This window comes from Motacilla alba, chromosome 1A (assembly GCF_015832195.1).
Source record: "Motacilla alba alba isolate MOTALB_02 chromosome 1A, Motacilla_alba_V1.0_pri, whole genome shotgun sequence".
Lineage (NCBI taxonomy): Eukaryota > Metazoa > Chordata > Aves > Passeriformes > Motacillidae > Motacilla > Motacilla alba.
In genome coordinates, this window is record NC_052031.1 from 12577608 (window position 1) to 12593141 (window position 15534).

The following is a 15534-nucleotide window of genomic DNA, read 5'->3' on the forward strand; positions in this document are numbered from 1 at the left end:
TGTACAGTATTTGCATTTTTATTATAAAACAAGGATTGTCAGTAAGAGTCATTTCTTGACTTTAGTAGCATTCATCACTTGTTCTTGAGCAGCTTTCTTTGCCTTGACCATTTCCACGAGTTCCTGAAGAGAAGGTGGGGAAAAAAGAAATTTAACTAAACATACAACTTGTGAACAATGCTGTAGTTTTGAACACTACATATATTCTCTGTGAAACACTCTACTTCTCAACATATGAGAAATGAGAAATCTACATGGTTTAATCTTGTCAAGCAATTTCTCTTAGAAATTAATCAGTTAATGGAAGGTCAATCCTCATGTACCAGGAACTTTACCTACAGGAGGCTAGGGATAGGACTTCATCTACAAGAGCTTGCTGTCAAACTATAAAACAAATTTCCTGACACAAACTTTTCTTCCCAGCTTCCAGAGCCACTGTTTTCACTGAGGAACATTTAGAGCTTACTGCTCTTTTGGGGTTGAGTTACCAAAACTAAAAAGTTTCCTGTAAAGTTCCATCATTTTGCCTGTGTCAGATACTGTGTCTGGGAGGCCATGGAACAGCAAAAGCAAAGGATTCTCTCAAGACCTGGACTGGTGCCAGTCCCAGGAGGAGGTGAGGGACCTCACCTTATATCGCTTCATGCAGTCTTTTTTTGACCGGCCTGGAACAGCTGCTGCTATTTTCTCCCATCTTTCAGGAGTATTTACTGGATAAGTCTTCAATGCTTGTTCTAAAAGTTTTTGTTCTTCTGTAGTCCAAGGGGATGAATCTAGAGGTGATCCTGTTTATAAATGCAAAAATGACAGCAAGAATAGTTATTTTTAAAAGAGTCTAGAAAATATTGTAAAACCTGTTATAGTTGATTTAAAATCCCTGAAGTTTTGGGGTGTATTGTATGTACCAGAAACCCTCAAATCTGGCACCAGAGACTGGATCACTTACTTGCTACCTAAGTTTGTAAACAAATCTGTTTCAAGTTCTGGGTTACTTTCTTCCTAGAGACCCAGAGGAGAGAAGTGCACACGAAGGGCTCCCTTTTTACCTTTACCTTCAAATCGTTCTGAGGGGGCAGCACTGTCCATCTGAGGCACCACACCATGTTCTTTTTTAAATTTGTCAAATGCTTTCTTGTTTATGTCATCTTTTTGATGAGGGTCTATGAGCAACAGACATTAAATAGAATAATCATTGCAAGAATAATAAAGCCAGATGTAGTAATAATAATAACAACAACAACATTCTGTAGCAGATTAATTACAATAATCACAAAATCATAAACCCCAATTTCTACTTACTTTATAATGACTATAAAGATGGTGGTAGGTTAAAAAAAAATCATTCAGGGTCCAATAAACTTTTCTCAGAGTGTCAGATTCTCCAGCCCTTATCCTGCTTTATAGTGCTCAGAGGAATACTTGTTCCATATAATCTTAAAGCTGAATCTGCAACTTCCCCAAAATCCAGAGGGATTATTCTCTCAAGGGCTGTGGCACAAAACTCATGTATTGCCCAGGGTATGACCATGTCAGAGAGGCAGGAAAATCCAGGTGCTCCTTGTGCCACTCTGTGGTTTGTAATGCAGAAACCTCTTGAAAATTTAGTGTTATTTTTTTCCTTCTGTAGTGAAATGTGCAATTTCCTTGCAACCTTATTCCAAAGCTCTCGAGGCTTCATTTTTATATTCATTTTTGAAGAGATGAGTTACATTCATTTTAGTGTCTTACTCTGGTGTTGGATTCCATTAATTTTTTAAAAGTATCTCTAGAGCTTTATCAGTTCCATTTATTTTAGATGCCTTCCTTTGTAGGGAGCTTTCTGAGAGGCCCATTCATCTCTCTCTGAGCCCTGGTATTTCATGTGTCCAGACACCAGAGCATCAAGCTACACTAAGAGAGTTTCTGAGAGTTGCTTGTGAGGTGCTGACTTACAAAAGAGCCATTAGGATGAAAACACTGAATCACATAAATGTTCCTCTAAATCTTTCATCTGAACTACATTTCTTTTGGGGCTGTACAGAGTATTTTCTTAAGAAACACAGCTCCGGTCACAGAAAAGTCAGCTGTACAGAAGCAGACAGACCATGTATTACAAAAATAAGGTAATATAGATACCAAGCTTTTGGAGACTCTTTGCTTTATTGATGACATCTTTTGCTGTTCTTTTTATTCCAGTAGTAGAGTGCAAGTTCATATAATTGGCAATAACTTCCCACCTACAGCAAGAACAGAAAGGATAAACCAGCATATTACATAATCCCTTATCTTCATATAAACTATGGTCAAGCTCCTGTACACACTTTTATAAACTCCTGAGTAAGTTCAAATATACTTTAATACGTGCAAAATCCCAGAGTAGCTGTTCTGGAAAGCTTTCAGTCACTAACTGAAGAATTCAATCAGCTTGGGTGAACTCCTCAGTTCCCCATACAGAAAAAGGATGGGGCAGAATGTAGGTAAGTGCAAACCTCTAATCCTCAAAATTCTGCTAAATTGCTGTTACCCTGAATTCCCTAAACACCTCTGGAATTAAATATGCAGGCTACACTGAATGGCCAAGTAGTTACCAATCCTATGTCCAGTGCCCCCAGAAGAATAACTAAAGATCAGGTAAAGGGGCTTAAACAGGAGAGACCTGGAACAGCCCTAGTCCCAAGATTATTCCTGGTGGATTCTTGGAAAATGGACGCAGTATGTACCACTGCTCAGACAGGAGCCTTGACTGCTGAGCTGCAGAAACAGGCACTGGTATCATCTCCATGGAGTATGGCACCTTTTTTTTTTTCAGAAAGCATCCAAATTTTGTAATAGATGTTTGAAATCTTTGTAATCCTAAATGGAAGAAGGTATTTAATTCCTGGGAAAAAGTATTTAAAGTGTGCTCCTGTTCTTGCTTAGCAGTAAACCGAGTGCCAGTGCTGCTTTCTGTAAATCTTAGCTTTCCTTTTTCCTCTGGCTCTCCCCTGAAGAAAGCTGGTGCACTTAACTCCTATTTTGGGATATTTTCCTTCTACCATATAGAGGAGAAAGCAGCCTCACATTCATTGTGGAGCCCCTGGAAGTAGCTTAAACACTTGTATTCCTACCCAGCTGCACCCCAGTCACTGGTGGTGTTTTGTTCTGCACTTTAAGGACTGGAGCCGACTGGAGTAAGCCCTGTGCAAACAGGCACCTCAGCACCATCATGGTAATGGACCGAGGCCCAAATCTGGGGGGAAACAAGATACAGGGCCAGAGCTAACTCCAGTGACACATAGAGCATAGTAGCAAGAAAAAAAACCACTGGCTGCTTTCGAGCCAAGGAAAAGAGAGATGTTTAGGTAGTCCTTATACTTCACAAAGTACTTGGGATGATCTGAAAATATGTTTTATTATGCTTGTTATTTATTTAAAAATTGTTAGTAAGGGCTTTTAGCACCAAACCTGAGAAGTACCTTGAGTTAGTCCCTGCTGGAAAGAGGTTGACAGCTTTAATTAACAACTGTAAATCATCCTCTGGCCAATTTTTGCTTCCCCCTCCACCGCCAGTGGTTGACTTTTCTGAGCTCTTTGTTGCTTGGCGCATACGAGCTTCTGCCTCTTCTTTCTCTCGCCTTATTTGTTCATTTATTTCTTCTATCTAAAGATTGTAAATAAGCATTATTTATTTATTACTGAATTATTATTACATTTTACAGTGACACAACCCCCTCTCTGGACTTCCTTTGAACCATGGATTTTGCTTAGTTTTTTTCCTGTATATTATATGTAAGGAAACAGAGGAGTTTATCTGTTCCAGTATTATTTCCCTTCATTCCATGGGTAAATTTTTAGGATTTAAAGATTAGGAGTTAACAGCAGAAATCCATCACAGGTTCACTAGGAAATTAAATGAATATCTCCAGAATCAAACCAAAAGTTGTTAACCTTGCATGAATGTCTAGGCTAACACTTGACTTAGAGGGACAGATCCACAAAAGTATTAAGACCAGTGAGGGCTTAATTAATTAAACCTCCATTTCGAATACACTGATACTCGAATCTTCCAGCCTAACTGGTATCTAAGCCTGACTATGTCAGTACAACTGTAGTAATGGAGAACTTTTGTTAGAATGAGCTCCAGATTTTAGTTACTAAGTGTGTACTCAGGGTTAGATGGCCATGTGTAGTTTTTTAGCAAGCTAAAAACTAAGTTAACCCACTGCACGTTTTTGTGCCCTGTAATCACATCTCAAGACTGTGGTGTGACACATCTTTAATCATCTGCTTCTGAGTGGGCCCAGTCCAATCTTGGCAATATCAGAAGAGCTGTGCACTTATGGCTGTTGGCAGGATGCCCAATGGCAAGAGCAAGAAACCTGTTTCATAAAACCCTCCTGGCAAAAGGAAAGTTACCTGATAGATAATTTTTAGTGGAATAGTTTTAACAGATAGAAAGGGAACTGCCCTGCATTTAGAACACCCTCCTGGAGAATGGAATATTGAATTCAGTCCCCTGTAGAATAAGAGGCATTTCAGTCTTAAATTGTCTTATGAGTAAACCTGACCCTGGGATGGGGGCAGATCACATTCCCCACCACGGAAAAAAGTTCACAGCTGTGTATCCCCAGTGGATGAGAGAAAGCACCTTACTCTTTCTGCAGCATGTAGGTTCAGTTTTTAGTTCAGATGGCTTCTCCCTGATGGCAAACATAGGCAGATCCTTGCTGAGTTTTAGTAAATTTTGATTCCATGTGTCTTGCATTTCCCATTCCTTGGTATCCAACCTCCCAGCCCTTCTAGTGCCTACAGCCTGCAGCACACTTAATTCCTTTTGTGGATCTATCCCCAAGTCATAGACACTAGACTAGGATTTTTAACTAGAATAAATTAAGACTGCCCTCCTTCCTCAAGGTAACTGCTACACATTGTTGAGCAAAATGAAATTCCTCTACTGTTTCTGTATACTGTACAGAGGTAGGTTTTGTGTTGTTTACAGATAAAAATGTGTATTTTTTTCTTGGCTGGCCCTGTTAATTTGATCAGCCATGAACTGCACAATGTAAAATGGAGCAGAGATCCCTCTGCCTGTGGACTCTGAAAATCAAGTCTTTGTGTTTTACCAGCAGATATGCTGTATCTTACTTCATTTCAGACAGGTTGATTTCACAAGTTATTCTGTTACTTTGATTCGACACTCAGCATAATTACCTGTTTTACTACAGCCGCCTTTCCTCCTTCCCTTGTTGTGGATGTAAGTGCTTCATTCAAGCATTGCAGACTAAAAATAAATTATTAAGTTACAATGGAGAGCTAGTAGAAAGATGGGTATCAAAAGGAGCAGAAAGCAGCAGCAGGAAGACTTACCTTGCTAGCTCAAGACGATCACAAAGCTTTTCCACCTCCTCCATCATTTTAACACAATCTGCCTCATTATCAGAAAAGTAATTCCAGTTCTGGAAGCAGAAATACACGTTCTACAAAGTTCTTGAACTTTATTGTCCTATTCCTTCAGACAAAGGCTTAACACACAGTGTTCTTCAGCCACTGCTGTGTTTGGACCTATTTGGTCAGCTTTACTCATAACTCATATGTATCTAAGTATGTGTTTTAGTATTTTGTTCTTTTTAGTAAATCCACTTTCCATACCCATCTCCAGCCCTCAAAACAAGCAGACACGTGATACAGTCTGATCTAGGCAAAGATGGTAATTTGTCTGACGTAACCTGTATTTCATTGTAAAAATAGTTAAATACCTTGCATGTTGTTCTGAGTTTTTGCCTTTCTTTCTTGATTGCCTTCTTCTGTATCTCTTTTTCCTTTTTTGCCACTAATGCTTGCTGCCTAACTTCTTCTTCCTCCTTTTCTTTTGCTAACCGTGCTGCTTCTAATTCTGCTTGTCTTTGCTGCAATCAAAAGAAAAACAAATGCAAGCTATAAAAATCCTCCAAGTCACATTGTTACAGGGTCATTCAGTCATCCAATATCAAAATGTGTTGTTTCTGGTTTGGGTGGAGTTTTGTTGGTATGTTTGGGGGTTTAAAAATGCATAAATACTTTAATGTTTGGTTTTCCAAGAATTTTGTGGGAGATGATGAAACATACCATGTGGCATTAAGTCAAGTACTCACTGTGAGGACCCTCAGTTTATAAATCCTGACTTCCTCTACAACCATACATAATTTCCCACTCCTGCCTCAGGAGTATAAACTTCATGGTCCAGTATTTTCTCCTGCATCTTTACTGATATATTTTGCAGTGTTCTAATGTCTTTTAAGTTACTTTTTTGCACCTTACAGTTCCCTTTCATTTCTGTACTTTCAGAGCCATCTTCTCCAAACTGTTCATATTTATCAAGTATGTTCTACTACCTCAAAACATTTCACACCAACTAACCATTCGCAAACCACATGCACAAGGCAAGCAGACATACCCATTTTATGCACTTAATGCTTGCCTTGAAACCAGAGGAAGTGTATGCAACAAAAGAACTCAGTTTTCAAAGGTGTTTTGTTTCAGATCTGCATTCCTTGTTTCCATCTCATTCTCAGAAGGCTGCCAGCCTTACACTGCCTGCTGCACAGGCATCAAAGACAACACATTTTTGAACCCCAAGGTAATTCTATCAATAGTCTTCTGACAAATCTAGAACCTGAAGCAGCAGGTGTGAATGAAGCAGAGTTTCTCAACCCAAATAAAGTACTTCACTTACTTTTTCTTTTGCCTCCTGTTCTTTTCGTTTTGCTTCTACCTTGGCTTTCTTCTCTGCTTCCTTCTTTGCCTTTTCTTCTTCCTTAAATTTCTTTATCCTGGGATCACAGCTGTATGCATTGTCTGGCAGAAGAAAGGAAGCATCATGTATAGAAGAAAAGCAGAAGACTTCCACATTTAGTTAATGAATCTCTCTTTAAAGAACAGCAGTTTATGTGCTCACCAACAAGAGTCCTAATTCTGTTCATTTCTTCTTTTTTTCTCAATGCTCTGGCAGCTCTGTTCTGTTTTTCAATCCACCTCCTTTCATCTCGACTACAAGAAAAAGCATAGTTCAGTGCTAATGCTTTACAGTGCCACTGTTAGAAATCCAACAAGCTTCTTAAATAGTTTCCCCCCACACAGATGTTCTGTGAATACTTCAAAAATAGACTTCAAAAAATTAAGTTCCGGGCCCTGAGCTCATGTACAAAATGCTAAGTATTTCCATAGTTATATAAACCTGACAAAGCAAGCTGCTTTTCTGTCATTGTAGGGAATGAGATCACAGACTTATTTTCCAAATGCAATCCACTTGCTTACCTAACATTAAACTCAAGCTAAACAACAGAAAAGCTAGCATCGGGTTTAATTAAAGGACAGCAGTATAAACAATGCCACAGTTATTTCATTTTGTAGAATATAGTCACGTCAAGTAAACCCATCTGCACAGAAACTACACTCTATGAAGTAGCATCATACTCTGGGTAAAGTCATGCCAGATTCACTCCAGTGAAATACAGCTCAGGTTATTGATGGGCCGAATAAATAATCTGAAATATTTAACAGTGCTGTCAAGAAAGAGGCAAATTTTTAGTGGGGGTCTATGGCCTCATCCACACAACCACATAGAGAAACAATAGAGGGGCAGGGAAGTTGGAACTATGAAGTATTAAAAGCTTCTTCCAACCCAAAACCACTCTACCTCAGAACAAAGAAAACAATCCCCATAACTGAGAAGGAGACAAATACGAGTAGATTGAAGCTTTAAAACATAAGCAACATCACCTTTGGCAAGAAGGGGTAGCAAGAATCATGACCATCTGAACAGCAGCTGTAATGAAGTTCTCTCTCCTAAGTACAGCAGACTAGGTACCATTTGTCTAACATCTTTGAGAAAGGACACTAATGACAGGAATGAGCAGAAAAAAAGAGCTACACAAATAATTCAAGATCGTTCCAATGAGAAGCCTAGAGGTTCATCTGTGTGATGCACCACAAGCACAAGTGACAGGGAGTTGATTACAGTGCCTTCACAGAATCTTCACAGGAGAGAGAACAGTGGGTCTGGTGAGGCTCAAGAAATCCAGTAGCAGGAAGAGGCACAAGAGAAGAGAAATGCCTAGCTACAGCCTAAATATGGCAGTTTCCAGCACAAAGAAAGCCAACCACTGAATCTAAATACAAAACTGATTTCTAGCCAAACTTGGAAGAAGAGATTCATACGATGCAAATTATGGTCTCACAAGGATTACTATGTGAGGTTGTGTCCTGTGAAATGTGTGTTAGACTAAAGCTCCAACTTGAACACTCTGTGGTTATAACTGTAGGAAGGATAAAAACAAAATGTATTTTCCAATGTAACATGGTCTGAGTTATTCAGCAACTATCACTACATCAACTAATACATATTTTTTAGCATCAAGCCGTCAGAACTCATCTCTCCAAATTCTAGGAAGTATCACTTTCTCAGTACAAGTTAAAGAGAGAAATGATACCAGCATGCTCATCCACTCTGTCCTGGCTCCAGGCTCAACCTGTGCTTGGGACTGGCAGGAACTGAAAGTCTGGACTTAAAAGAACACACAAAGCACCTCAGATATACCTCTGTGAGGCAAGCAGGAACTACAATTACATGAAGCAGCCCACGGTAAGTTCAGTTCAAGTCCATGACTGACCCCTAAACTGGGAGAGTGGAATTCAGACTTGGCTCAGCTACCTTTCTTCCTATGACTTACAGTCTAAGAGAAAGTTGGAAAATCTTGCTGTATCAATCTCTCAGTCTCCTGTCAAAATTATTTTTACTTACATACCATTCTGCTTTTTCTTTTTCCTCTTCGTCTAAATAGGAAAACTCTCTCCAGGAATCAAAATTATACCTAAAGTAAATTTAAGGAAAAAAATTGAATGAAAAAACAGCAAATCTGTTAAACATCAGCTACCTTTTTTTACTGGTATGTGTTTATAGGCAACTGTACTGCTGTTTACAATTTGGAATACATAATTTATAATTATTCAGCACCTACAGCGATTCCACTGTGTTAAGTCAAAATGCAGGATATGATTTACACCTCTCTGTACGGTGGGATAGTCTACTTCAGGATGGCATTGGTCTTGCCCACTCTAAACGTCTACAGCTGTCTACGCTTCTGTCATAGGCAGTGGAAATGCAGCGCAGTCAGAAGAGTTCAGAGAGAAATTAATCTTCATGTGGGCACCCATATGCAGCAGGTAAGGCTAGCCATAAACATGACTGACTTTTTTGGACTAAACACACTTCCCTTCACTAGGGGAGCTTAAACACCTAAGATGTCTCCACTAAAAACAGGTTAGGTGAGATAAACCTGACTTCCAGTCTGTGGGTCAGCTCAGTTCTCAACCACCATGGTCAGAAATTCCCACTGCAACCATGAATTTACAAGTGGATGGATTAGCCAGGAGAAAGCTGGCTCAGTTTGTGGAAGGCACAAACAGCTGGGGGGTAATTTTGTGCCATCAGGAGGCTGGGACAGCCCACAGGGAACAACCCACACACCAAAGGGTCTGCAAGCCCTTTATATTGCATGTCTTGAATAGAAACAGAGACATCAGCTGACTTACCAAAAGGAATAGAATGCATCTACCTCCTCAAATGAGGAGTTCATGTCCCCAAGTTTAGGTACATTTTTCTTATTTGACCACCTGAAAATACATGGATATATTCAAGAAATAATATATACAATCTTCATAACATGGCATTTGTTAAAGTACAGAATCAAAACCCGAGATTCCCTCCCACCAACACAGAGGGGGCACCAGGAAAGAGGAACAGAACGAGAGAGCTCCTCCTAAGTATCCTCCAGATTGGGCATTTTTGGGTGAGTTTCCCCAGAAAAGCAATCTTCTCCTGCCTGAGTGCCTCCTGCTTTGTGCCTCAAGAAGACTTAATTGAGAACAAGCTATCTTTGTAGATATTCAATTCTCCATAACATTCTTCTGGCAGAGGAGCCTACAGAAAGTGGCCAGAAAGTGCTCTGTGAATAACTCTGCTCTCTGGTAGGGTACAGGAAGTCTCCACACATTCTATTGGAGTACAAGGGAATAATGCATACTCTGCCCCCACTGCTTTTTTTTCTAGGTCTTCCACAGCCTCTAGGATTTGTTGTTCCATGACACAGCATTAACTTCCATTGCAGAAAAGGGAAAAACCTTATCTGACAACCACAGATCCAGGTCTGAAGTCTATGGAATACTTGGTAGAAGATTCAGTAAGACTAGTTTAAACAATAATTGTTCAGAATGCTGTAAAGTGCCTCCTGCAATTAAACCCTTTTATACACTGAAAAGTTGACAGGTTTCTATTGTGACAACCTTAATACCAAGCTAATTGTCAACCATGAATCAAATGAAGAAAAGAAGTCATGCAATGTAAGAGAGAACCACCAAATATTGATAGCTACAATTATCTTCTCTTTTAACCAGCTAGATCATGACTATAACTACTGTCTTCTGTTAATGTCTCACTCTCAGAAGAAAATAATTTTGAAAAGGAATTTTTAGTCAGCAGCACACAAACCTTTGGTATTGTAAGTAATTTTAAGATGAAACAACGAGTTGTGCAAAAAGGGCAGTAGGTAATAGGAAGCTGAGAACTTTTTCTACAATCGCATAGGTCAAACTCAATGCCATCAGTGTGACAGTTCAGATTATTTTAAAATGAAATAAAAAGTAATTGCAACTATTTTAGTTGTATTACCTTTCTAGCAAATCAATACATCTCTGGTTACAAACACGATGTCAAAAGAGTTTGCAAATGCTGATTCTCCAGCAACAGCAGAGGCAGTCAGACATAGCTTACCTGGCATTTCTTTCAAAAACTGGTGAGAAAACTTCAAAGAAGTTTTCTTTTGCTTCACTTTTGGAAGGTACAGAGTTATCAAAAGTTGGATCTATGCTGTTAAATGCTCGTCGTTTCACAGGATCAGATAATATTTCATAAGCTGAAAGTTACCAGACATAAGGTTGTAAATATTTAAAAAGATGTTCTCAGATCTGTGTTTGATCTATCTGTAGCATTCTGTAGAGCTTGATATTTAATTATTTTAGTGACACCAAAAAGCATTGCTGTCTGTTCCTCCTAAACTAAGTAGGAGGTAAACATTTACAAAAAGGACACATTTAACCATTAAGATGGAACAAAACAGACAATATTTAATTTTATAGCAGTAAATTTTGGTCAGACAGTGGGAGTTTGGGCATGACATCTTCAGACTTTTATCCTACACCAGATCCCTGCAGATAAATTGACAAAATGATCTACTAAGGCACAGAGCAAAGGCAGTCCCTGAGTTCATGTGTTGTCAGAATGGGGAAGAACAGGAACCATTCGTTAGAATTTTTGCAGGTGATGATGAAGTTGTACTGAGTCTTGGACAGAACACACAACTCCACACACTCTCCCAAAACATGCAAACAGTCCCAGTTTTCCTATTCTTAGACCCCTGCAGTTGGGGAGCATCACATTACTAATTTAATATTCTGTAAATCACAAAAACTATAGCTTCAGTACTCTTACTTTTTTCTCAATGAAGTGTGGAGTTTTACAATGACCACTATTTTTCAGTAAGAATGAGAAGTTAAAGGAATCAAATTTGTATTGCAATCATTCATGGACTTCTGTGCCTGCACCCCTGCCAGAGGACACCACACCATGAAGGTTGGATGTAGGAGGTGATAACCTGGAGGAGACCTTGGGCTCTGCAGTTCTGTAAGATGATCTCACTGCACATGTCAGTGGAGAGAGGAAGGAATGACAGTGGCCACCAGTGAGCTGCTGTCTGCCAGTCTGCCCCTTCCCAAAGGGAAAGGACTTCCCTCCACCAACACTCCAAATGACCCCAATTATCCTGCCTCAGTAACCCTCATACCATTTTCCTGATTCTGTCCACATCCATTGGTTCCTCTTCCATTTAGCAGATGTCCCTTCCACTTACAGATCCCCAGTTCTACTCCCACACATTCCTTTGTCAGCCCAAGTTCTGAATCCAACCTATGTTTTCCCACCTTTCCAAGTTTCTCTTCCCTGTTACATTACTGTTTGCTCCTACTCCAGGTCCCCCTTTCCTACTATTGCATTTTAGTATTTCCTTCCTCCAAAATGCTGCCTGGGAGCATTATTCCTTTTCTTTGCTACTTTGTGCATTCCTTTCTGTTTAGCCCCAAACTTGGATTGTAAACAGTAAAAAGGGAAGGTTCTATGATATTTTGCTCCATGCATGTAGGACACAGAACATATTCCTGAACTCATGTGCAGGTAGTTCTCATCATAGACATCTGACAGTTTCTGACAGGACTGCAACAGAAAAACCATTTCCTTTGGCAACCTTCCTCCCTCTGACAACTCCAAAGGAGGCTGAAAACATTAGTCTGTCTAACATATCTCACACTAGTACTAGGAGACATTCAGAGAAGGAAGTTTAGAAACACAAATTCCAAGATTTCCTCCTGCTTCAACCTTACTGAGTGTAATTTGTTTAAAATAAATGAAAAAGCCAAGCTCTCAAGCATTTCTGGAGATGTAAGTCATACACCTGGAACAGCCCCTATGGGTTTGGAATTGGCCAGCAGTGGTGTTCTGGGTTACAGAACCATTAAAGTTGGGAAAGACGTCTAAAATCAGAGTCCAGCCATTAATCCTGCACTGCTGAGTCCATCACTCAAGAGGGAAGAGGGAAATGTTATTCAGCTGAGTTCCTTTGCTCATCTGTGGGCAGAAATGAGCAGCTGAAGGAACTGATGACCCGGATCAAATCAACACATGTTCTGTTGTCAGTGCAAGCCCATTAGAATTCAGATTTTCCAGCTGCTATTGGTGCCTGTAGGGAACTGCTCCACAGCTCACTAGTTCATCCCAGGTATGGGGCCACCTCCAGAGGCTGATCTGTGTGTCACTGCTGCAAGTGTCACATTTTGTCACCAGCTGGCACAGCAGCCAAACATCTGTCAGCTGCATTCCCTTCCTGCTTCTACCCACTGGGAAGTTACACCTAATGTGATCTCTTGATGCAGTTTTCTACAATGGAAAAAGAACTTCTCCAGCTGTTTAGTCATTGACAATTCCCTAAAATCCTAATGAAGCACAACAAATACATTTCTGGTGATCAAGTAGATTAAGAGAGTGCCTAAAAAACGAGATCAATTGCTTACCTTTAGTTATGCAAGTAAAATAATCATTATCACCCTCTCCTATCTGTTCCCCTGCAGCTTTTCGCTTGTCTGGATGATGTTTCAAAACCATGGACTTATCTAACAAATAAATGCATTACAGTTAGAAATGCTTCATCAGAAACAGTTTCAAACTACCAAGTAATACGGTAATTCCAAGTGGCATTTCTCTAATTTGAAACTTAAATAAAAATACAAACCAAACAGTCAGATCTGGCAGAACACAGAAGTTAATGAATTTTCTTTGATTTAATACCAGGGTTAGAATTAACATTATTTCATCTTTGCTGGGACATAAAATAACCACAACTCAGAAACTCTATTCTCTATTCCACCTCAACATCTGAAGAAGTCTGAGACTTACTCTACCATTATGCCTAGCAAAGTGCTTTAGTATCTGTAAGTGCACAGTTAGCTTCATAACTGAATAAAAATTAATGTAATTTTAATCGTTATTTCTAATGAAAAACAAAATAGTTCAGATAAAACAAAAACTGTATTCTATCCCTTTACTGAAGTTCTGAACAAGATCCAAAGTGAAATTTAGCAAGAAAGCTACAGCCTGTGAATGCTGCTGCACTTCCCAGGAACAGAGATGTGACCTTTTTTAATCCCCTAGATTTAGGCTTCTGGATTTCAGAGCTGTGATATGAATTTAAGAGGCTGGTAAGCAACACAAATCAAACTTTTAGGCCTGGGAAACAGTAAAAACCTTGTTCACAACATGCAGGTATTTTCACTGGAACCCAGTTGTGTACATCTGAAGAAAAGGTTATGCTCATGAGGGAAAGGTACTTACGAGCTGCTTTAATTTGTTTCTGAGTAGCCCTGTATCGTATATTTCCCAGTCCAAGGACTGCATAATGGTCTTGATTCTGAGAGAAAAGAACCACAAACCCTCATAAACACTCATAAATGCAACCTAAAACACCACAACACACGCAGAAAACCAGTTCTCCTCCCCATCTCTTAAAGGCAAGAGGGAGAATTCTTCCCTCTCAATAAACATTGGGAAAGAACTACAGGAACAACTGTCATCAATTATTGAATAATTACAGAATAACTGAATATCAATAAATTAAGCCACTGTCATAGAAATTCAAGTAGCTTAACCGAAATTGGATTGAAGCACTAGAAAATTCAGTTACTGGAAAACTGAATTGCTGCTGTTAATATTAAGAGTGCCAATGTAACTCCAGAATAAAGGAGATGGTGACAGAGAGAAGAGACACTTAATACTTTCAGGCAGTAAAATAAAAAGCTGCAGCTCACAGCTAAGATCTTATCCTGAGCTGTTTGCCTTCACACACCAGATTTTATGGTAAGGGAAACAGACTGACTCAGACGGGCGTAGGAGGGGACGAGGAAGGAGATCTTTAGCACCTGAGCAAAGCATATAACCTTGATGGGCCAAACTAGGTGACAGTAACCCATATTGACTGAATACCTTCCAGTCCTTTGGGTCGAGGGTTTTTAACATAGGATATTCCTCAAGCTGCAGTTCTTCATCCCCTGACTCTTCAGAAAGCTCCTTCTCATCTTCTAGCTCCTGGAAAGAGGCAGAAACATTTATGTTTCTCCTCTTAATAAATGCTTCAAACCATCTTCCCACAGGTTCCACTTGACAGAGTACTGATGCTACAAGCAAAAACATAAAAGCAACTTCACCTTCCGTGGTTTACTTTTTTTTTTTTTTTTTAAATTAAACCCCACCAAAACCCACACAAGTACAGCATCACAGATCTCTTAAATCTTTTCTTTGGCTCCACATACACCAGAGTGCAAGAACCAGCACACGTGCCCGTCAGACGGGACCTCCCAAGGCTCCGCCGCGCTCTCACATCTGGAAAGGCGCTTTCAAGTTAAGGGAACGCACGTGTCAAAAAACATTAAATACGGTCCGACTGGCAACGGAGGAGGCAACCGCGGCAGGGATATTAAATTTGGATTGATTTTCCCCGCGTTCCCGCTCCCCCTTCCCAGGCCACTCCCTCCGGCAGCGAACCCAGACTTGTTGCTCGCACACGGGCACAAACGGTGCCGGCGAAGGCACAGCACGCGAGACGGAGACAATCGAAGTCAAATAAACAGCAAAGTTCTTCGAGAGCGGCCCATTTCCCGGCTCCAGCGCCCTGCCGGGCGCTCCAGGGCGGCCTTTCCCGGGCGCAGGCCCCGGCGGCCCGCGGTACCTACCGGCCGAGAGCGGCCTGGTGACGGCCGAGCGCTGCCCGTGGGGCGCGGGGCCGCGCAGCAGCGCCATGGCCGCGGCCTGCGCCTGCCGCGGCACCGGCGCGTGGGGCGCCCGCAGCGCTTCCGGGGCGGCGGCGTGCGGCGCCATAAGCGGCCCGGCCGGCCCTGCCCGCCTCCCGCGGGCCCCGCCGCGTCCCCGCCGCCCCCGCACCG

The 15534-nt window shown here is 40.8% G+C and overlaps 1 protein-coding gene across 3 annotated transcripts; it reads right to left on the reverse strand.

Moving 5' to 3' along the window:
* DNAJC2 (DnaJ heat shock protein family (Hsp40) member C2) lies at positions 1–15497 on the reverse strand. 3 transcript variants are annotated; one of them, XM_038153451.1, is made up of 17 exons: positions 15325–15497; positions 14579–14769; positions 13931–14006; positions 13114–13212; positions 10766–10907; positions 9529–9609; positions 8742–8807; positions 6893–6984; positions 6671–6792; positions 5715–5864; positions 5326–5414; positions 5170–5239; positions 3435–3619; positions 2116–2216; positions 1053–1160; positions 631–785; positions 1–123 (listed from the first exon to the last, which is right to left on the reverse strand). In XM_038153451.1, exons 1-17 carry the CDS (start codon positions 15467–15469, stop codon positions 49–51), a joined length of 1947 nt encoding a protein of 648 aa, XP_038009379.1. In that variant the 5' UTR covers positions 15470–15497; the 3' UTR covers positions 1–48. The 3 variants fall into 3 exon arrangements, with proteins under 3 accessions (XP_038009379.1, XP_038009378.1, XP_038009380.1); XM_038153450.1 differs by having other exon boundaries at positions 1047–1160; XM_038153452.1 differs by having other exon boundaries at positions 1047–1160; positions 14579–14680; positions 15325–15442.
* Between the last annotated feature and the right edge of the window lie 37 nt (positions 15498–15534).

Excerpts from the sequence above, each read along its gene's own strand:
- DNAJC2 (XM_038153450.1), bottom strand. The coding sequence starts at position 15,469 with ATGGCGCCGCACGCCGCCGCCCCGGAAGCGCTGCGGGCGCCCCACGCG. Across the intron at positions 13,213-13,930 it reads GAAACAAATTAAAGCAGCTC|ATAAGTCCATGGTTTTGAAA; the intron begins GTAAGTACCTTT and ends TTTATTTGTTAG. Across the intron at positions 786-1,046 it reads AGAACGATTTGAAGGTAAAG|GATCACCTCTAGATTCATCC; the intron begins GTAAAAAGGGAG and ends ATTTATAAACAG.